Consider the following 20,986-nt stretch of genomic DNA (forward strand, 5'->3'; position numbering starts at 1 on the left):
TTTGTCCAGAATCACACGACTCCTGGAAACCCGCACTTAGAGCACTTGACGACGGACCTGGTGGGACTGACGACGATTTCTATATTGACTTAAGTGAGACTACTGATATGAGGCATATAAGTGAATTCGCTCATCATCCTTCCTCCGTCTTACATTCACCCTACTTCCTGCTTCCCAACCTCTTTCCTGTATCACTCACTGTTCACCTTCATCCTTCCGTCAGTAAACGAATATCCACTCTTCTTCCTGACTCTTACTCTCCTGCGATTTCCCACTCATCGAAGGTGGAGGCACAATGGGAAGCAGAAGTAATTATCTAGGCTTGACGACGGGTCGGTCTCCCATTTATTCCCGATCCAACTTTTCTCCACTCACATTGGAGAACACCACTCCCATCTCCCAGATCACTTCATATTCTTCAATCCCTTCACATTCCCCAATATCAGACTTGGACATGTCACCAGCATGCGAACAAAACGTCATTATGCTCCGTACCAGACCACGATCCAGAAGACAATTAAGTATAACAGTTCCACCTTTACCCAAAAGAGATTATCTAGTGGTCCCTTCTGTCGATGCCACAGGTAGAGCAACTCCTCTTGTCCCCACTCCCAAAGCTCATGAAGTAGTCCAGGCTTCGAGAAAGGTAGATGACTTGACCGGTAGGATCAAAGTCAAAGTCGATTGGTGGAACGGTAGAGAGACGAAAAGAGAAGACAAGTTGAATGAGGGAGAAGTGAGGGAATCAAAATTGGAAAGAACAGAAATAAAAGAAAGATGTTTGAAATCACCATTTTCTTTGAGAGCGACTTTACATACTCCTAGAAATCGTTTAAGAGAAAGAAGGATATTGGATCCGGAAAGAATACCAACCTCGGCTACTTTACCTAGTGGAGCAAGGAGATTGAGGGGGTTGCACATCTTATTATGGACGATTTTCGGAATGGTGGTTATGTTGAGTGTGGTCTACGTTTTCTTATCTCCTGGTGAGTTTGTGTCAAATTCTCAACCATCCCTCCGCCCTCGATCATGATTGTTTCCCCTTGCATATCCCCTTAGTGTAGCGTGTTGGAATTTGTTCAAAGGCTTGTACGCGTTATCATTTGGGTTTCTGGTGTGATGAATGGGAATGAGATGATTAAAGTTGTCGATAATAAAGAGAAGAGCATGCTCACTGATACAGTCGATTATGTCATTTATACCCTTCTGTAAAACCGATCCATCCTTTGAACATGTACGATATGATAGTCTGCGTACGACCAAGTTTGAGTCATGTGGGGGTATTGTTACCTTCGTGCGATATGGGTAATCGAACAGATCATACGAATCATCGACCTGCGACAGTGGAAGTAGTTATGGACTCTGTGGGAATGGAAATGTACGAAGAAGGGTCGGACGATGACGAAAATATGAATTTGGAGAATCATGAAGAGACGATCATCAGTATTATGAACGATGGGACAGAGGTTAGTGGAACCAAGGTAGGAGATGTTATGGAAAATGGAAATTTGGGACTTATCAGTGCTGAAGAAGTGGCTGATTTTTTGCAAGAAGGTTGGTAGTTTTGTTTGTACTTGACGACTCATGGTATGTAAGATCATTCGTGGCTTTCCAATGCGACGAGTGGAAATTAAACGATAAGCATCGATAGACGTTGATGATGATACATGTGAAGGGTCAAGTATGACTACCCATTGACTTTCTTGGTCCTTCCTAATCTCTACTTCATCAGTATATCAGAGTATAGTGTATGAAAAAACGAAACGCACTTTCTTCATCCTCTGTAATTTTTTAGCACTCATTTTAGCTCTTAACTGTTCTTGCCTTTCCTTCTCCGCTTGTCTTTCTCTTCTTTCGCGAATGGCAGTGCGTTTTCTACTTCGTCAGCGACCCTCCACTCTTTTCACTTCCCCACACCCCCGGTTTTCTTATGTTCGAACATGCCGATACGGATCCCCAGGGTCGAAAGTGATCCAGGAGCGATGACCATTTTAGTCAAGGGTGTTATTAACGAATTGGTGGGTAGTAGTCATGTTGGAGTTGGAAACCCAGGAATGTTGTAGACGGAAATAAACCCACCGTTCATCCTCCGTAGCTTTTTCTTCCTTCATCTCCCTCTCGATGTCTCTCACGGCTTGTCTGGTCTTTTCCAACTCCTTCCTTTTCGCAAATGAAGTTTTTATAGATGGACTGATATACGATCTCCTCACCGCTGTCTCTTTTGGAGCTTTCCATCCTTTCCCATTGGTTCTACCGAGTTTACTACTCGCCAATGGCTTTGGATCTAAACTGCTCGTCTCGCTTATCTGTACTTGTTCGACTTGCATGATGTCTATTGTAGAGTTAAGTCGTTTGGACCCAAAATCTAGTTAGGTGGACTGGGAGTGAAGAAGCGGCGATTCCCGCTTTACATTTCCGTGCCTGAATCGACATCCTTCAACGCGTTCACCCCCCAGCCATTTCCGTCACCCGCTCTCGTCTCTTTTCCTCTTTCTTCCCTTCTTTCTTCCTTCCTTTCCACTTGTTTGCTTTTAGCTACTGGTAGCTTGTCCAGGTTTTCTGTCTTCTCACCGACTTGATCAAAAAAAAAAATCACAGCCTGGTAGCTTGTGTGTCATTTGTTTCAAGGAAACTTTATAATACGACCCAATCGAATCGGAGTTGGATAAATAATCAAGATGAATACCCAAGGTGTACAGGCGACACCCCGAAAGAGGAAAGCCGTGGATCCTCCCACTCCCAGTAGTGGTAGCAAGAGCAAGAGACGAGCGTGAGTTTATTTGATCGAAAAAAAGTGAAGATGTCATCTTGGCTGATGTCATTTTCAGTCCATCAACTCCTAACCCTCCCTTGGCACCTTTCCCAACACCCCCTGCTACCCGACATCGAAAATTCGAACTTGAACCATCTTCCTTATCCCTCGCATTCTCAGAGGAATCCTTCCTAGATGTACCTGCCGGTCGGGGGGTTGATCTTCCTACCCATCTACAGACACTTCTAACTTTACATCGATCATTCAACTTGGCCCTTTCCCTACACATGGCTACTCATCCACCCGTTTTACCTCCTCATTCTCCTTCAACCACTCGGATACCTTTACCAAACCTGACGAACTTCCTTAACATCCGTGAAACGGTAGAACGGACTTCTAATCGACGTTTCGGTATACCGGAATTACAAAGATTAGCTTGGGTATGGACTTGGGATGGAACTCCTCTTGCGGAGAAGAAAGTGGAAGAAAACCCTTTTCTCGTTTCTGGTTCAGAAGAAATACCTATGAGAGTTTCAGGAATGGGTTTTTTGATAACTCCCACTCGAACGTTGGATACGAATGGAAGGAGAGTATACACACATGGGATCGGTATTGAATTAGAGTTGAAAGTTGGTGAAACGAGACAGGTGTTACATGGTGGTAATGAAGGAGGTTTGGGGAATAAAGGTCAAGGAGGTGGGATGGGTGCTTTGGGAAGATGGAGTGGGAATGGGGAGATTAGAGAAGAAGAGTTTTTGAAAAAGTTGGAAAAGTGGATCGAGATACATGGAGGGGTTGAGGTGAGTCTCAATTGTTTCTTTCACTCTATGAAAAAAATCATCCTGCTCAAAGCTGAATGTATACTGGCTCATCAGGCGCTCGTGAGCATATTCGATAGCTGACATCTTAGCACCAAGAGAAAAATCAGCTACCCACTCCTTCAACGACCACCAACCAACGTTCGACAATACCTCCCATTCCTCTTTTACCACTTCCTCACCTTCCTTCATCAGCATTACTCCCATCTGCTAACTTATTCACCATCTCTTCATCCTCCCCTTCATCCGGTCCTTCGACTCCTCGGAAACCCCCAACGGTCGGACCATCCGGACTTGCAGATCCGTTCGTTTTGCAACCACGATCCACGCCTTTATCCTCAACCCTTGATCACCTCACCGAAGATCCCGAATCGTCAAATGCCACCTCCAAAACCAAATCAACCAATTCTAACTCTGTAGAAGCTCGTCGACAAGCAATGGCAGAACGTATAAAAGCACGTTCTCGTTCTTCTCAATCATCCCTCCCTCCTCTAGGTCAATCCCCCGGATATTCTCTTAAACCTATTTCAAACGTTTCTTCAACACAAGAAGAACTTCGTCGTCGATCTACATTGAGTCGACTGGAATCTATCGCTGAAGGTGTTTGGATGTTATTTTCACCTTCTCATTCTCAATCTACCAATAATTCAGGTCTTTCACCATCCCGAAAACGAAGAGCCATCTTGTTAACTGAAGCTGCTGAAATCGTTGTAAAATCTTCAAAAACGCCAATATCATTAGCAGAGGCACAATCATCTCTGACGATGTTATGCGAATTATGTCCTTTTTTCTTAACTACCAAAGTTATCGGAAGACAGGATTGGTTAGAGATGCCTTCATCGACTTTATGTCCTCCTAGTCCCAGTAATAATTTAGATAGGGTGGTTTTAAATCCTCCGGTCACTCCTCCTGGAAGTCCGAGTAGATCAGGGGGGAAGAAAGCCGAGCTGGCTGGACCGGCCAGTCTCGGAAGGGTGAGAAGGCAAGGCGGTTTGAGAGAAGTCAGAGAGAGGATAAGGAGAGAATTGGGCGAATGAGGGTCATTTCAGCAAATCTTATATCTTGTCAATTAAGGAACAAAGTACGAATAGTCAGTCATCTAGCCACGGAATTATCTTGATGCATCTTGTTAGTGCTTGCAAGATGGGTAGAGATCATTATATCCATGATAACCCCTGCTTCCAACTATTCATTTGTCCATACGCATCATTACTCACGTCTTGTAAATCTTACTCATGAAACGATCAAAACCCAGAAGATTGCTCTGTTACATTGTGGATGAGAGGCGATCGCTCCGACCTCATGAGAATTCGCAAGATACATCAGATCACTACACATATAATGCCAAAGTGACGGGATTGACCGAAAGCCAATTACCCTCCGTCAACCATTTCTCCTTCTGTTTCATATCAGCAAACCATACCAACAGGGTTTCAAACTTCCTTGGAGCTGGGCAAGGGGAACAGGGAGAATGATGAGATATTGGAATTTGACTAACAATACAAAAGTCAAGCGGCATGTCCACCAAATGTCCCCTGATCTTACTCAACTCATCTTTGACCTCTTTCAAACTCAAACTCTTGTTGGCCACATGACCCGTAGTGATACCCTCCTGCGGCTTGAGATACGCCTTGTATTCTTCCCAACTCTTGATATCGTCGTTCGGCACCGGACGAAAGACGTTTTCGAATGCAGCGCGGTTCGAACGTCCCGTATTCGTCCATAGGTTTTGAAAGTCATCCGAGAGAAAATCGGCGACGGCTTGATCTTCTGGAGAGTCAAAGTCGTATTCGTGAGGAACAGGGGCTGGGTGCATGGATGGAGTCGGTTGTGTCTTTGAATCGAACGCCGCCTGAGGTGGGAGAAGACCGAGGTGTTCTATGCCCATCAACACAACAAGGTAGACAAAGGTGAATCAACTTGCCTCGCATCAATGTTCGACGCCATGTAGCCGCCAATCGACTGGCTAGATACTTCTTCCCATCCATCACCGTTTCGATCATATCTTCGTCCTCTACTGATCAGCATATCTTTCCGGAGAAATAGTTGGCTGACCGATGACGATGGCGATCTCAGAATCACGGTCACCACATTGGCTTCTGTCGTTCAAATTTGCACTTCCACAAATGACCCTTCGGTCGTCGACGATCATAATTTTGCTATGAATGTAACACAGCTAGACGGTCAGCAACCACATGGTAACCAACAGATGACTCACCTCCGTCACAAAGCATCCAAGCTCCTCGTCCTCGGTACCATCCCATTGTTCGTCAGAAAGAGACGTTTTGTCTAGCATGGCATGCTGGCAGACTGTCCGTTAGATGAATGTCGTCTCGGAGAACCCACGGTTATCAGAGCTGTGTGTCAGCTTTTGTCACGTCAGACAACAGACTACGTACACGTTCTTATCGTCAGTCTGCGCCGCTCGCTCGAAACGTCGAATGATGTCCTTTGCCTATGATGTGAGCCACGCTTTTTCAAGGGACGGGGCACATACCTCGTCCACCGTTTTCGGCAGCGGGACCGCTTTCTCCACTGTGTCCTTTTTGCCAATCTGATCCACAGATGTTCCCTGATCATGGGCTTTCTCAATGTTGACGACTTCATCGACATCACCTTTCAAGTCGTCTGAGCCGACATAGATCCTGGAAAGGGCCACTTGTGCCTCGTGGAACGTGACCCCGGACTATAGGTCAGTCAATTTACATTGCAATCACATACTCTTTGCTCCATGTCCCTAATCAAGCCCCACGGGGAGTTGATTCGGTCATAACTCCGTAAATTCCAGAACTAGATTCGTCAGCTCTGCAAAACAGATCTAATCCAGCTCACGGAGATGTATTCGGTACTGCGGTTCAGCAAAGATCATAAAATGAACATGTCACGTACGGGTCGTAACCAGCCTTCCTGACCAGCTCGAAGATTGACTCCCCGCCTCGGTTGATTGTACGGTACTGTTGTCTGTCAGAGAGCACACACCAGGAATCAGAGCCAAACTTACCTGGGCTTCCATGATCGCCTTCAGGCCGGACTGACTCATAATATCACCAGGCTGTAGGGGTCAATTTTGTACTACGAAGAGGCTCGTGTTCTCTCACGAAAGCACTGACGGATCAGCGGGATCACTTTTGTAAAGACTTACGGTACTGCAGGAACCACCACGATGATTTTAAACTTGCGCCCGTCCTTCGCAGCCGATATGATTCGCTCCACGAGAGCTGTTGCGATTTGATTCTTCACTTGACCATCAGGGACGGCGCTGGAGATGCTGCTGTATGAGTGAAGGTCATCACCCAGGCTAATGTTCACGTACACTGTTATGTCAGCTCGACTTCTTCATATCACCTCAACTTACAGAACTGATTCTCAATATAGATGCAATGATTGGCCTCTCTGATCAACCCGATGTATGCTTCTGCTATGTCAGCCATATCTACCGAAGACGACCGACACGCACGCTGGATGCTGTCCTCTTTGAGAACGCCGTGACTCCAATCAGCGGCGGATCGGCACACTTGCACTCGGCATGTCCCAAAAGGGACCGCCTCAGACGCCCTGGGTGCATCTGAGGGGTGAAAGTGATATGGATGGACGAGCTGTCGCCCACGCTGCTCTGTGAGCGACTATCCGGGCAGCAAGTCTCCGAACCCACCTCTTTCCATTCTGCCATGTGAGGGTGTTCCTTGCGGAACTCATTCTCCTTGATCTTGTGTTCTTCATCCTTCCGGGCTCTGACATCGTCCCATGCTGCAGCTCAGTCCATCTATCACCCTACCGATGCATGCCTAGGGAGGGGAAAAACTCACGAGTGGGCAAAGCAAGCCACTCGAAGTGATGATCGTGCTTGTACCTACATGTCAGCCTGACGTCTCGGCTTGTGAGCGAGGTAATAGCTTACTTGAACTTCTTGACCTAGTCCATGTCAGTGTATCTATTATAGGATCTTGGTATGCTCACAAAATTCCATCTTTCACAGAAATGTTGTATTAGATCCACTACACTTGGTCCGATGAAAGTCAGAGAAGTATCATGCCACGCTTGAGGGTCAGCTGGATTCAATACACAGCTGAATACGACATACGCATTCTTGGAGCATCCTGTATGGCGATGGCATTAGAGGTGTACTTGTCTACGGTCTGAAAGTCCATGATACGAGAATTATTATAGTCTGCTCGTTAGATGAGTCAAATTCATAGCTGATTGACCCACCCTGCCCAGGAAACAAGCTCTTGTAAAACTGGGTAGGGTGCACATCGGAGAGAGGGTGGTTGCGGGTGTCCCATCGTCCGTAACATGCGTCTAGTCCGCCCATGGCGGCAATCTTGTTGTCGACGACGCATAGCTTCTCATGATGCGAGAAGTAATACACAAGCTCCCCTGATGACAGTCAGCTAACCTCCGCACATAGGCGCCCAAATTCACCTCCACTGTGGTCCGGATGACGCATGACAGAGATGTTCTCGTGCAAATCTTCCAGAGCATGCTTGGTGTGCTTGGAAGAGAGCGCCATGGAAGCGGTAACCTTGTGGTAAGTGACCACCTGCACAGTCACGACGAAGTGCTTACCTCTTTGTATACCATTACATATACCCTCACGCCTTCCTCGGCTTTGCGTTTGATCAGGCGATCGAGTCTCCATTCTGGAAATATGGCTGCTGGTCGACGAAGCTGCACGGTGAGCTCGGCCTAGGGGGTTCTCCTCGTCACGCTTGGAAGACGTGGTATCTCACCTGTAGCTCGGGAGACAACCACCAGTCCAGTATCATGATGGTCTCGCTTGTCAGTTGTATCACTCAATGTATGTAATCCACTCACATCCTTGGCTGAATCAATCATCTCAGACATGGCCCAAAAGTAATCTTGTAGTCAGTCACATTGTCTCGTGGAGAACAAGCGAGAGTACGAACCATGACCGTCGACATGCCATTTGACAAGGTTCCCTTGATGTCAGCTGTTCGTCTACGCACTCAGGCTAAAATTTAACCTTCTCTCTCCCCTGCAAAGCTTCTGAACCTATGCTGATCCCTTATCCTTTCCAGTTTGGCGTCTACTTCCTGCTCCCATGCTTCGTCGTGTCGATGATTGGGGTTGATACTTGTGCTCACGGCGACACCTAGACGGGATAAGTCTGATGCGAGATGATCAAATTTCGATCGTATCTTGGAGAACTGTAAACATGTGAGCCACGTACCGTATCCGGTATGTCCTGGCTTTGCGGGATTGTACACGAGCAGAAAGGAGGGACAGGACTTACAGGGTGAGCAGTGGGGTTGGGGTGTTTGGCGGCATCTGAAGCTGGGTGGGCCATGTTAGTTCAGTAGCACAAGGCAGCAAATGACAACTTTATACGATGGCCAAGGATTAAGGAAGAGATGAAGAAGGGGAGGGGGTTGACAAAGCTGAAAGACGAGTTGGCGAGCTGGTTCAAGCAGTCAAGTAGCCGGTGATAAGGAAGGGGGGTGACGCAATGACGCACGGCCCCGCTCCCACTCAGCTTGGCATCATAGGTGTCTCAATTACGTAAGACGCATACGGTACGACGCGAACCAAAGATCAAAAGTGAGCGCGTGTGTTTTTCCTTCGAGCCACATACCAATACATTCCCTTGTCTCTTTTACTATTTAAGACAGGAGCAACTTGCAGTCGTCCTCGATGCCTCTTCTACAACCCCCATCTCCCGATCTGAGACACGGAGAGCTCACATACACTCATGCCTACAACTCAATAGTCTCTCGGGTCCGTCGTAGCGGAGGGTCGGGGTCTGGCGGGGTGGTCATCTTCGTAGGAGTGGACGTGGTGGGTCCATATGTTGATTTCTGCTCCGTATCTACCGCTTACTTTCACCAGGACGGTCTGTTAGCAGCTCGCATACTTGCATCTCTTTTCAAGCAAGATGATGTTCCATATCGACTCGTGCCAGTAGGAGGTTATTCCGAGTTGGAACAAAGACGAGACGAAGCTTTCGCTTCAGAAGAGGTCAGCTCGCAGCCCACCTCCCAACTTAGCTGATGGCATAGCTACATACGCTTATATTGCTGTCTCTTGGCTCACTTCTTCCCTTATCGTCCTACTTTCCACTGCCCAACGGCTGTCATCTACATATCATCGACTCGCATCGTCCGTGGAACTTGCAAAATCTATTCGGTCTCGACGCCGACTTTGGTGATGACGGCGAGACTGGAGAACAGAGAGTATGGGTGTGGGGAGATGGAAGCGAGGTAGAGCTGGGTAACGTGAAGAAGAGCTGGGAGGCATTGGAGGTTAGCACATAGACGTTTTCCGATAAATCAAACTGATGAGATAGTATGAACCGTCTGATTCAGATTCGGACAGTGATAACTCAGATGAAACAGAAGTCGACGATGAAGGTAGTCAAGCCGAGAGTTCTGCGACTGGGGCGAAACGTACGCGAGCTGGATCTACAGGAGGACGAAAGAGACGGAAGGGGGATGGTGAGAAGGTAAGTCTCAAGATAGCTAGACTTATGCCAAATCTGATGGTGTAGCTAGGCGGGAGATTACCTAGAGCTGTCCGTCAAGCACATTACGAACGAGTACAACGGTACTACGAATCTGGTACTCATTGGGGTATGTCAGTAGCTCAAACTATTTATCTCCTTGCCACTGTATTAGAACGAGCGGACAATGATCTGTTATGGCTTGCCATTCTGGGTATCACTTTTCAATATACTTCGGCGCGGATAGATCGAGAAAAATACGACCTCTATCATGGGATATTCATGGACGAAGTGGCCCGATTGAACCACGAAGCGTTTGGCGGATTGAGAAGAGAACCGAATCCAGATGATCGGAGTATAACGAGGAGTGATGAATTGAGATTCATGCTATTCCGTCATTGGAATCTGTATGATGCGATGTTACATTCTGGTTATGTGGCTGGAAGGATGGGAATATGGAAAGAGAAAGGCAGGAAACGATTACAGGGATTGTTGGCTAAGATGGGGTAAGTCGATTTATATTTTGAACGTTTTTTCCCCGTTGAATACATCTGTTGACGAACAGATTTTCACTTCAACAGTGTCAACAAACTTGGACACACATGGATAGAGATTTGAAAAGACAACTACCTGATAAATTGGACGCTATCGCACCGGAATATGGTTTGGTAGAACTTTCCTACGCATCGTTCACTCGTGCATATGGATTTCAATTATCATCTCTTTCCGCTGCAGATGCAGTAGAGGGATTATGTGCTTTGTTGGAAGCTGCCAGAGGGGTCAGGATGGAAGTTGAAAAAGAAGGCGGGAAAGGTGGAGGTGAATGGTTTGGTGGAACCAGAATGTGGAACGTAGGCGGTGGATCTGTTTCTCGTGATAATGGACGTGGGTTGCAAGACAAAGAAAATATCGATCCTAGGGATAATGGTGTTTCTAACGTCGGAGAAGAAGGGGAGTCACAGGAAGGAAAGAAAGAACAAGTTTGGCATGTTGCGAATTTCTGGATCGCCTATGATGCGTGTGAAGAGTGAGTCGATCGTCTTTCATTTGCCATTTACCATTTGCCATTCGCCGTTCACCATTCACCACTTATTATTCCTCCTAACAGTCTATGATTTACTCCTTATATTCCAACGCCCGTCTTCCATGACGTACTCCTGAATCCGACAATTGGCTCCAAGTACATGTAAACCATAAAGTCAAGGATCCCAAAAATCCGAAATATCTCTCACAAGAAATGTTATTTTGAACGACAAGTCGAGTGGAGAATGATCACTTACACCTGACAGTATAAACCTTCTACGTAAATCCCTCCCACTCGCAATGTCCCTACATAAAGCAATCATCAGACAAGGTTCTTCCCTTCTTGATAAATCCACCATCAGAGCCCTCCGAACATTCCGTTTCGCAGCAATGAAAGAAGGTCCAGATTTACGTCTTTTTTGTCATCCTTCCACTTTATCCAGATTAGCACTATGGTTAGTGGATGCTACTCGTGATCGATGGTCGGAAAAAGATTCTAAAAAGGGACAAGTAGTCAAGAGTTTACCATTTGTCGTGGCATGTTTGAATGAGGAAAAAGGAACTTTTTTGGTTGTGGGTGTAACGGGTAGTCCGGAATATGGTGATGTGAGGAAAAAGTGAGTGAAGGGTTTCATTTACTTCGGACTTCCCCCCCCCCTTCAAGCAACATTGATACTTGTGACCCCGCATCCTCACCTGTTCCCTTGCTCGTCTTTCTAAATAATCACCTCATCATCCTCGACGAAATCAGTGCCGAAAAGGAAGTGAGCTTTCTCACGGATCATCATGACACTTTTTTCGATCTCGATGTGTTATGTAGAAGGAAAACCCTGGGATGTTATTCATAAATTGGGTCGGTGATGAGTTGAGATAAAAGGGAAAGGGGAGAGGAAAGAGAGAAAAAGATGATATACTAACCCAAAGTAAATTCGGTTTGGCATTTCAACAAGCAGCAGAAGAAAGTGGAGCAGGGGCGAAACATGATATGTTTGATACTTCTGTGGTTGAAGTTCGTTCGGAAGATTTACAAAATTTCATAGAGAGTTTACATCTGAGAAGTGTATGATGTCTTTTTCTTCGGAACGGATCATCCCCTTCTATAACATCTTGATTTCATCGTACTTAGTTGTTGTAGGTCATGCTAGGAGTATGTTGCTACTTACCGTTCAGCTGCATTTGAACCATTCTCACACTTCAACAAATCAACGTGGACTCACTTTCTATTACATGTGCAGACTTACACGTTTGCGCTGACACAACTGACAAATGACCCTGATGTGTCGATTGGAATACTGTAGAGTATAGTAGTGAGGGTTATGATGCTATGAGTAATTATTTGTATATCAACAATTCCACAGGTCTACAAGACCATGCATGCAAAACAAAGGATAAGCGACTACATCCCCTTCAATCCTTCCATTATCCCAATTTCATCCCAAAAAATGAATCTCACCAGTGAGATCCAGAAAAAAAACACCACGGATCATCAAGATCCTTTCCTAACCAAATCGACCACTGATCGATTTGAATCAGACTACGAAGAAGAAGCAGACCAGCCGCAAAAGACAAGATACGGATAAAAGTCGACTATGCACCTAAGAACCTGATAAAGAGAGAATTGGGTTTTGGAAATCACCTCCAAGGTGAGAAATATGAATATGATTGATGATATGAAGACAAAAGACATGAGAGGTCGTAAGGGCATGACACGATATGAGAAGGATTACCAAGCGATGGACTGGATTTCCATCTGAATCGTCAGCCGATCCTGAAGATGACCATAAGAGGAGTTGGCCAAACGATGGGTATCTCAAGGTGATGGACGAAAGAAAGTTGGACAAACATTATTTGGCCATTCCCAAAACATGACTCCGCCTTCCCAACCTTGATTCCGAGCTTGTTTTACGCAATCTTCCAATTCGTCTGATGAGAGATATCTATATATGTCAGCACACATCACATCTTATCAAATCGCCCGATTCAAAGTAGAGACCGAAACGAACATTGAGTAAATAAGCCCAGTGGTAGAATCTACCGGTGATGCTATATGAAGAAGGGGAGAAGAAAATAGGGGGAGGCAAGATCGCTCACCCATTCGCAGCAGCATCCTTAGTCATAGGTTTTCCAATGAGAATCTTGTTCAGAGCTACATTCGCATACTTGTTCAATTCAAACACGGATGTATGTGGCCATGCACTACCCGACTTGTTAATCAAACCGTCACATGTAGTGTACATATTTGCTCCTTGGTTATAGAATTGAATATTGTACCAATCGATCGAATTTCCAACTTCCGCATTGACCTTGGTGTATCCACCGTTTTTGTAAACGTTACCGTCTGTGAACCAAGGTGCTACGGGGGCGTGAGAGATGATGTATTGACCTTGTGGAAGAAGAGCTCGTAGTTCGGTTTGTAATTCAATGAGCCATGCTTCTGATTTACCAGCATTGAATGCGTCAAAGTCTGACATGAGCATGTTATTCTCTTGGGTTCTAAGTATTTGAAAGAGGGTCAAGAGGAATGGATGAGAATGACTCACCCTCGTAATCAATATCCACACCATCAAGTTTATACTTTTTGACCCATGCGGCTAAATCCTGTGCGATAGTTTTCGGATCATGACCAGACGTGGTGGGTGTATCGGTGGACCCAAAAGCAGAAACCATCAAAGCGATACCATTGGCATGATATTCTGCCAGGATTTTCTCACGATAATCCTCCTCGAATTGTTCCCACGCTTCGGCATCATCCGAAGCACCGCGGTCAGACAACCAAAAAGCAAGAACAAAAGTGTTGTATCCATTCAAAGCGCTAACATCAGGCATGGTGTTCAACCAATTATCGGCGTAAACGACAAAACGGGGTCCATCGAAATTGACATTGCCACCGCCATTGTTCGTAGAGTTGGAGGGTTTGGTAGGTTGACCACTAGTCGATGAAGGTGCAGCAGACGTATGGGTGGGAGTGCAAACTGAACTGGAGGCAGAAGTGGAATGGAGTCCTTTTCCATGAGGTGCACGGCTAGAGACGGACGATGAGGTATGGTTCGAACCGTCGTCAGAGGGTACGATCACCGTGTCATTGTTGGTCGAGTTGGTTGGAAAGAATTCTTTATTCGGGTTGGAGGTGATGGAAGGTAATGCTGATGAAACGGAAGAAGAGATCGATGGGTTGGAAGAATTGTCAGGTGGTTCGGTCGTTCCGGAGGTCGAGTTGGAGTCGGATAATGACCAAGTCCAGATACAACCAATGGCAGATTCGTCGGCACTGCGAATTAGCTGAAATGTTCCCTAGGTTCGATTGAAATCGACAAGATATCCCGCATGCACCCCCTCTCGGGGGAGGGGCAAAGAGGGGGGACCGTGAGAAGAAGAAGGAGGCAAGGGCTGGGGGGCAGAGAGAAGACAAAGGGGTTCTAGCACGGAATGGAATGCTAAAGGATAGCCGGTATCTTTTCTCAAAAGAATCTCATCCCACCCCACCCCGTTCACCCTGAACTCAATATGATGGATCGCGTGGGTTTCATCAACAAAGAACAGAGCTCTTTTTCCACTTGTACTGAGTTCTCATAGAGGTGATCATGATGAACACGAATAGATGAAGTAAAACTCACGAGCACATGACATCAGCACCGGTACAATCTTGAACAGTGTTCCATTTGTCATTATAACATCCTATATACCCTTAGCACTTTTCCCTCCCATGACATGCTGATGCGAAGAGAAAGATCATCGTGTACAACTCACGTTGTAGTTCAGTTCCTTGACATTGCCAAGCACCATAGGTACAACTATCAGAGATATCTCTCGTATCGCAAGAAGCTCTCTTGTCTATTGTCGTTAAACCATGAGCGTTTCTAGCGTGATGTCGTCGATGATGAACAGTCCTAACTGAACTACCATGATTATGAAAAGCGTGCGGACCGGCCGCGACGAGTGAAAGAGTGACTAAAGTTAGAATGGTTGATGATAACATCGTTTGGTCGTTTCGTGAATGTCGAGCGTGTCTTGCGAAATGTCGAGTGTTGATAACAGTAGAGAAAAGATATCAAATCTTAAGTTTTTTATCTCTTTGTTTTCGAAGGTTTTAACGTAAATAGTGAAAGGAGACGAGAGATACCGAATCAATCGGCGAGTTTACAATAGTAGTCTGTTCGTACTACTACTATGAAAGATCGTCACGCGTCACTCGTCACTCGTCACGAATCGCAATGGCGTTAAGAGTGAATGAACAAGATTGTAATTGTCGGAAGATGAGAGAGAAAGTCGTAAAGAGGATAAAAGTCGATTGTGAGAAAGAAACGTAAAGAGAGAAGGATGGGGGGTTATTAAAAAGGGATGATGGCCGAATTTAACAATGGGGTGAAATTGAAAATGAAGCAAAGTGAAAAGTGAAGCGTGGATCAAACACTTTCCTTCCAACACATCAAAGGAAGGGTCTTAGTGTGGACAAAAAATCCAAATGTGTCAAAGCGTAGAGTACTGAAAGGCCAAAAAAGCCAAAGGGGGATTCAATCACATTGCGCTCTGGGCGGGAGGGCAAGGTGGACGAACATTGTGACGACGACGCGCTCTCCCTCCGACACGCGGGGTAAGGACAACAAGGAATTGTCACCAGAGGGAGAAGGGGAGGAGAGGGGAGCTCAGGCACGTACACCCCCCTTCTTCCTCTGCTTATCATACATACGTCCTCTGCGCAAGCCTACAAGAGACTTCCTTCATAGGAAAGAGGAGTAAGCAGTACGCAGCGATTCATGGAGATGGCAAGAACCCCGAAAGGTTGAAGAAGGACCGAGGTAAAGGATTAAACGTCATTCTCATCAAAAAATTTCAATCTTTGATTTGAAACGCGTCGGATGACCGTCTCATCCTTTACCCCGCCCATCACTCCGCAGGCCGCACTCTCCGCGCTCACCTTATCACTCTCTTGACGGCTTGGCTATAAGGTCAAAGTAAACATCTTGGACCGCACCCGCGGGATCATGTGGACATGTGGACTTGGCTTACACCTCATAACTTGAGACTTTCAAGAGAAACGTCTGTAAAATATCTTTATAATTGCAACCAGTCTCATACTTTGTGAAACGTTTGGTTCCGGTTATGGTCGGACATCTTGACGATCTTCTAATTATCAGTCTCGGCTAATCGTAGCCTTATACATCTAACTTTCCCTCTGTACCCTCCTTCTTGGCAGTATGCTCTACTCTTCTATGCTACGTAAAGCGTTCTCACACATAGTGAAACTATTTCCATTCCAAAGACCCCGAAATGGTTGTAAAACATGAGTTTCAAGAGCGTTTCATTAGGTGTGGATTACCTCAGTCCTGAGTGACTCGCTTGACTATCTGTCGCTACATGCCTCCATGCTTTGTGCCAGATACCACAGCATGTACAGTGTAACTCTATCTCAATCGAACATAGCATGGAACATTGCAACGCGAAGCAGGCACCGATCGCACTGACGCGTCGGAGATCGACAACTGATTTACCCGGTCCCTGATACTTCTCTTTAGTTCTCAGCGCCGCCGGCCGCCGCGCCGCACAGTCTCAAGGTCAGATATTCCCCAATCCCGATATACTTGGAAACCATGCCATGAATCTCCATCCACATGCAAGAATGTTCATGCAAGTACGTACATGTATGAACCAACCAAATGTCCATCAAAAAATGACATTGACAAAAGTATCATAAAGAAAACCTCATTATTATACGTGAAAATGTATCGTACGTAAATTATTTAAAAGTCCATCTATGTTATCAAGTTCGTACTAGTAAAGGTGAAACTGCTTCTTCAGCCGGAGAAGCAGGTTCTCTTTCCCTCCTCTCTTCTTCTCCGACATCTTCGTGTATGATTCTCCGTCTGGAAGATCTACTACCTCTCGTATCGCTTCTCCTAGGAGTTCGAGGCTCGTTCCTTGACACAGTTAAATGTGATTGGTGGATGTCAAGTGAAGTGGGACCGGTAGGATCGGAAATACGTTTCTCTGATTCAGAATAATGTCTCGAAGGATGTTGATGAGAAGGATCGACAATAGCTACCAAACCTTGTCTCATCAATTCGTTCGCTTGAGTTTCTCCGCCTCTTCCATTCGGTAACCAAATCACCGGTGTGGGAGCGACGAGTTCAGGTGGGTAGACGAGTCCTCGTAATGACTCCGAGGGGTCGTATAGGAACCTATCCTGCGCAACAGTGGGCGATCGAGATTGGGGTGGTGTGTGAGATGTAGGAGATGAAGACGAGGCGTGTGGAGGAGGCGAAGAGGTATGAGGGTGAGAATGAACATTTGATGAAGATTTTGAATGATGTGAAGAGAAATCTGGAGAAGCATAGGAAGCTTTTTCAGTGCGAAAGATATCATCTATCCATTCCGTCTTCAGAGGGACCGGACAATCTTCCGGTAGTCTAGAATACCCAGGAAGTAGAGCTGCGACTCGTTGTAACATTGATGAATCGGAAATCCTATGTTGTATCGTTTTCTCCGGTGAAGCCGTCATCGAAACCATTGACCTTGATACATCTTCTATAGCAGCGGAAACTCCAGGAGAGGTTCTTCGTTTGTGGGAATGAAGTCCGACGGTGACGATTTCGGAAATGATGATGGTGAGAAGAGCACAACCGAGTGAGACGCCCCCGATGGCCCATTCACGGCGTGAGACAAGTATGAGACCGTATATGAGAGGTTGGATGGCGAGAGTCCAGCCAAATCGCCGGAGGGTCCACAGTAATAGTCGCGCAAAGGCGTAGGTTCCGGTACGGTCTACGTTCACATACTCACTCGAGTGTCGAATAGCGATGAAAGAGAGGAAAAGAAGCAAAATTATTGGGATAGAGAGTAGAGGAAAGAGGAAGAGAAGAGAATTGGCATAAAACACAGCGAGGAAGATGGGAGCAAAGGCGTAAGATGGGTTGAAAGATGACGGAAGATTTACTGTACGTCAGATGGTCCGTCTCTGCTGGATATACAGACCGTTCGAGATGAGATCGGAGGTGCTTTTCTACTACGGCCCAGTTGATGACTGTTCACTTGTAGATCGCAAGGAGGAGGAGGAAGAAGCACAAAGTAGAGGAAGGACTGACATCTGAATTTCTCACGCGGGGTCCGAGCGGAACGACGTTTTGACAAGTATCGAATTAATTGATAAGGTCGGAGGAGGTAGATGGCAGGAACGATTATAGCGACATCTAGTAATAAAACGAATATGAACCAAGCTGCCTGTCAGCTTACCCAGCACATAGACCTGGGAACTGACTGGAGAAAATAGCCCCATCACCGACTGTTCTCCCCTCCTGAACATGGGAAACAAACCCCTGAACAGAATATTCCAACGAGGCAACAGTCACCAGCCAGATCACGGACCACAATAAGAGATAGAATGTGCCTTTGAAGGCTAGTTCGGTCTGCCTTGTACGAGATACAGCATAAACTTTTTTTGCGAAGCCTAACCCTTATCAGCTCAACATTCAGTAGGTCAAGAGAATGAGACGCACGGTTCGTGGTAAAGATAGCCAGACTAACAGCCAAAAATAATGCCATGGCTGGCGCCAACCCCTCCGCCAGCCCAGAACCCAGCCCGTCGATCCTCTCCAGAGGCCGCAACAGTCCCAGATAATGTGAGAAGCCTGGAGCTGTCCCAACCGACAATGCTATGAATGGTACCACTGCGCCCGTCAGCTGGAAAACGGCTCTTCGACGAAGCAAACTCACTTATGATAGATAGCACCGCTCCAATCAGACCGATCTTTATCCAGTACCAGAGCAAACTTCCTCGCGACTGTTTAGACAGTTTCTCCCACAATATATCCTCTGTAGTCCTTCCCTCGATAACCCACGCATGAGGGAACGACCTCACACCGTGGCCAACGAGAATCCAACCCTCCACATGCGCCCCAGAGGCGGTAGCTGAGAAAGTTCGTTGCTGCAGGCCAACTACCTCGGTGTCGAGATCTTTGAACCGTTTTCTACTTTGCAGTAAATCCGACCCGGGGTCAAGGAGGACCGATTCGGGCACAGACCCTCCTAGAGGACTCTCGGATGAAGATTGGGGTATACTTCTGGCACTAGCACTTCGTTGTACGCTCCGTTCCTCTGACCGCCGATTCTGAGATGCACCACCTTCGGCCGTACCCACCGCCCAACGCACGTTTTCACCAGACTTCCGAGAAGGACCGATATTCTCGTCACTGACGGGGGGACTCTCGTACTCTGGACTAGCATGCGATTCCGCGCTCCGCCCTGACCCCAAGGGATTCGTCGACTCGCTATCTGGCGAAGGATCCGATACCCATTCTCCTTGTTCATTCCTTTTGATTCGCTGTCCTATCTCGAAACGTCCCCCATAAACAGCAGAATCCCGATTGATTTCGTGGAACCGGGTTTCGATGCCAAGGTTCTGAGGTCTGGGGGAGGTGGGGGAAGCGGGGTCAAGCTGCGAGCTCCGTCGTCCGGTAGACAGCCTGTGATATCCTCTTGGAGACGCTGTAAGGTTTTCTTCTGGGGACGGTTCGGAGATAGTTGGAGGGATCGGACGGGCAGGCGAAGATCCGGACGCCCACCAGACGGCTTCTCTGGGCTCGGTCACAGGTTGCGCGGGGTCGATGTCAAGTTTATGGGTCTTGATGTAAACGCTTTCACTGGTTTCGAGCTCGAGTAGGGCCTTCTCTCTCTCCGCGACTTTGAGACGCAGATCGGTAGTGTCACTGCGAAATGTCAGCTCCATGGTCATGAGGGGCTTAGACGCTTACGGAACGGCAAAAACCCCAATAACATCGAGATCCTTGCTATTGTCACCTTCTCCGACGGTTGCGTTGTCTCGAAACCACCGTTTGAGCCTTTCTTCAGACTTTCCCAACCATCCAGGAGCGTCGCGTGACGAGATGAATACCATGTCTAGTCCATTGCAGATGTCATTTTCGAAATGTCTCCGATAGCGAGCAAGTGATCTGTAAGTCCTGAAGATGACAAAAAGGCCCCCGCCGACTGCTAGGACAACGATAATGACGAGCAGCACGATTAGTCGAGCGCGTGCAGAATCTACGACCGGTCGTATGGTCGACGGCAAGGCGCGTCGTACTGGGGGAAGGTGGAGGAGAGAGGATATGCTAGGTGAGTCGGGACTGGGATCAAGAGCATTGAGTAGGCTAAGGAGCGAAAGGTCGGTGAGGGTACCCAGTCGTCCGCCGAGGGGGTTTTGGGGTGATGTTTGAGATAGACAAGGGACGCCGGCGGAAATCAAGGGTAACCCAGCTGCCAAAGCGAGGAGAGAAGCTAAAGCGGTGAGTTTGAGTGCAGTGAAGATTGAAGGGAGAGAGGCGGAAGCGGCGGAAAGAGGGCCATCGGAGGAAAGCGAGGGCATATGCAAGAAAGGCAACACAAAGCCTGTGAATGACCATGTTCGAGACGGACGAGCGCTATTCACTTCAGCTGAATCCCGTAACAACAATACAAAACACCGACCTAGGATCTACGAACCACGTCCGTGGGGAGTACAATGCGGGCAAGCGCAGCCGTAGCAATCCCCACAGGAGCCATAGTAGGCCTCCAATGACTGCTCCAAAGATGAGAGCTGAGATAGCACCCCATGCCTGCCAATCCCAGTCTCCCGCACATCGATTTAGAGAAGTAGCCGCCTGCGCTACTCTGGCTACTGAGCTGGTGCTGACTGACTGGATTGACGCGCTGGTCGGGCTGACTAGAGAGGCCGAAAAGGAAGAGGTAGGTGTCGAGGAGCTCGAGCGTAGACTTGAAGCTGAGATGATACGGGACGATCGTGCTGCTGTTGAGGTAGCTTGGCTGATCGGAGCACGAGTTGCAGTGGCTGGTATGATACCTGGAATTATGCTACTTGTGGTCGTTACGGCGCTTTGAGCGCTCAAAGACGAGCGAGCGACTGAGAGTATACTCGAAAACGCCAAAGCTTCCGAACAGGCTGGTACC

General features: G+C 47.1%; 7 protein-coding genes across 7 annotated transcripts in view; 3 read left to right on the forward strand and 4 right to left on the reverse strand.

Moving 5' to 3' along the window:
• Positions 1–454: 454 nt before the first annotated feature.
• On the forward strand, positions 455–1,562 carry TREMEDRAFT_60607 (uncharacterized protein; the record flags this gene model as incomplete). Its single annotated transcript, XM_007002808.1, has 2 exons — positions 455–986; positions 1,249–1,562. The coding sequence occupies 2 exons, from the start codon at positions 455–457 to the stop codon at positions 1,560–1,562; spliced, it is 846 nt and encodes a 281-aa protein (XP_007002870.1).
• Positions 1,563–1,736: 174 nt separating this feature from the next.
• Positions 1,737–2,327, reverse strand: TREMEDRAFT_28248 (uncharacterized protein; the record flags this gene model as incomplete). Its single annotated transcript, XM_007002385.1, has 2 exons — positions 1,737–1,878; positions 2,080–2,327. The coding sequence occupies 2 exons, from the start codon at positions 2,325–2,327 to the stop codon at positions 1,737–1,739; spliced, it is 390 nt and encodes a 129-aa protein (XP_007002447.1).
• Positions 2,328–2,516: 189 nt separating this feature from the next.
• Positions 2,517–4,709, forward strand: TREMEDRAFT_73385 (uncharacterized protein). The gene is made up of 3 exons (XM_007003085.1): positions 2,517–2,770; positions 2,829–3,552; positions 3,663–4,709. Exons 1-3 carry the CDS (start codon positions 2,679–2,681, stop codon positions 4,605–4,607), a joined length of 1,761 nt encoding a protein of 586 aa, XP_007003147.1. The 5' UTR covers positions 2,517–2,678; the 3' UTR covers positions 4,608–4,709.
• Positions 4,710–4,847: 138 nt separating this feature from the next.
• TREMEDRAFT_71238 (uncharacterized protein) lies at positions 4,848–8,942 on the reverse strand. The gene is made up of 26 exons (XM_007003045.1): positions 8,825–8,942; positions 8,555–8,738; positions 8,478–8,510; positions 8,386–8,429; positions 8,301–8,342; positions 8,137–8,238; positions 7,993–8,092; positions 7,780–7,947; positions 7,652–7,738; positions 7,528–7,607; positions 7,377–7,413; positions 7,223–7,317; positions 7,028–7,178; positions 6,926–6,985; positions 6,718–6,884; positions 6,572–6,622; positions 6,460–6,524; positions 6,403–6,418; positions 6,292–6,360; positions 6,068–6,256; positions 5,959–6,025; positions 5,789–5,880; positions 5,626–5,746; positions 5,495–5,584; positions 5,069–5,448; positions 4,848–4,969 (listed from the first exon to the last, which is right to left on the reverse strand). The coding sequence occupies exons 1-26, from the start codon at positions 8,876–8,878 to the stop codon at positions 4,901–4,903; spliced, it is 2,613 nt and encodes an 870-aa protein (XP_007003107.1). The 5' UTR covers positions 8,879–8,942; the 3' UTR covers positions 4,848–4,900.
• Positions 8,943–9,222: 280 nt separating this feature from the next.
• TREMEDRAFT_28260 (uncharacterized protein) lies at positions 9,223–12,116 on the forward strand (the record flags this gene model as incomplete). The annotated part of the gene is made up of 7 exons (XM_007002386.1): positions 9,223–9,546; positions 9,588–9,830; positions 9,875–10,034; positions 10,080–10,533; positions 10,593–11,054; positions 11,317–11,667; positions 11,975–12,116. 7 exons carry the CDS (start codon positions 9,223–9,225, stop codon positions 12,114–12,116), a joined length of 2,136 nt encoding a protein of 711 aa, XP_007002448.1.
• Positions 12,117–12,395: 279 nt separating this feature from the next.
• TREMEDRAFT_73387 (uncharacterized protein) lies at positions 12,396–15,517 on the reverse strand. Its single transcript, XM_007003086.1, has 6 exons — positions 14,798–15,517; positions 14,665–14,725; positions 13,591–14,318; positions 13,142–13,514; positions 12,894–12,987; positions 12,396–12,800 (listed from the first exon to the last, which is right to left on the reverse strand). Exons 1-6 carry the CDS (start codon positions 15,024–15,026, stop codon positions 12,774–12,776), a joined length of 1,512 nt encoding a protein of 503 aa, XP_007003148.1. The 5' UTR covers positions 15,027–15,517; the 3' UTR covers positions 12,396–12,773.
• A 1,291-nt stretch (positions 15,518–16,808) lies between these two features.
• The window catches only part of TREMEDRAFT_60613 (uncharacterized protein), a gene marked incomplete at both ends in the record, with an annotated part of 4,689 nt that continues 511 nt past the window's right edge, over positions 16,809–20,986 (reverse strand). The window contains 7 exons of the mRNA XM_007002809.1: positions 16,809–17,980; positions 18,130–18,261; positions 18,303–18,440; positions 18,541–18,711; positions 18,758–19,749; positions 19,795–20,460; positions 20,507–20,939. Coding sequence (XP_007002871.1) covers positions 16,809–17,980; positions 18,130–18,261; positions 18,303–18,440; positions 18,541–18,711; positions 18,758–19,749; positions 19,795–20,460; positions 20,507–20,939 — 3,704 coding nt within the window. The remainder of the gene's footprint in view (positions 17,981–18,129; positions 18,262–18,302; positions 18,441–18,540; positions 18,712–18,757; positions 19,750–19,794; positions 20,461–20,506; positions 20,940–20,986) is intronic.

The sequence above is a fragment of the Tremella mesenterica genome (genome assembly GCF_000271645.1).
Source record: "Tremella mesenterica DSM 1558 unplaced genomic scaffold TREMEscaffold_2, whole genome shotgun sequence".
Taxonomy (NCBI): domain Eukaryota; kingdom Fungi; phylum Basidiomycota; class Tremellomycetes; order Tremellales; family Tremellaceae; genus Tremella; species Tremella mesenterica.

Excerpts from the sequence above, each read along its gene's own strand:
- TREMEDRAFT_73385 (XM_007003085.1), top strand. The coding sequence starts at position 2,679 with ATGAATACCCAAGGTGTACAGGCGACACCCCGAAAGAGGAAAGCCGTG. Across the intron at positions 2,771-2,828 it reads AGCAAGAGCAAGAGACGAGC|TCCATCAACTCCTAACCCTC; the intron begins GTGAGTTTATTT and ends TGTCATTTTCAG. Across the intron at positions 3,553-3,662 it reads AGATACATGGAGGGGTTGAG|CACCAAGAGAAAAATCAGCT; the intron begins GTGAGTCTCAAT and ends CTGACATCTTAG.
- TREMEDRAFT_71238 (XM_007003045.1), bottom strand. The coding sequence starts at position 8,878 with ATGGCCCACCCAGCTTCAGATGCCGCCAAACACCCCAACCCCACTGCT. Across the intron at positions 7,608-7,651 it reads ACAGGATGCTCCAAGAATGC|CGTGGCATGATACTTCTCTG; the intron begins GTATGTCGTATT and ends CTGACCCTCAAG. Across the intron at positions 7,179-7,222 it reads ACATGGCAGAATGGAAAGAG|CGTGGGCGACAGCTCGTCCA; the intron begins GTGGGTTCGGAG and ends CTCACAGAGCAG.
- TREMEDRAFT_73387 (XM_007003086.1), bottom strand. The coding sequence starts at position 15,026 with ATGTTATCATCAACCATTCTAACTTTAGTCACTCTTTCACTCGTCGCG. Across the intron at positions 14,726-14,797 it reads TCAAGGAACTGAACTACAAC|GATGTTATAATGACAAATGG; the intron begins GTGAGTTGTACA and ends AAGGGTATATAG. Across the intron at positions 12,988-13,141 it reads AAGGATGCTGCTGCGAATGG|ATATCTCTCATCAGACGAAT; the intron begins GTGAGCGATCTT and ends TGACATATATAG.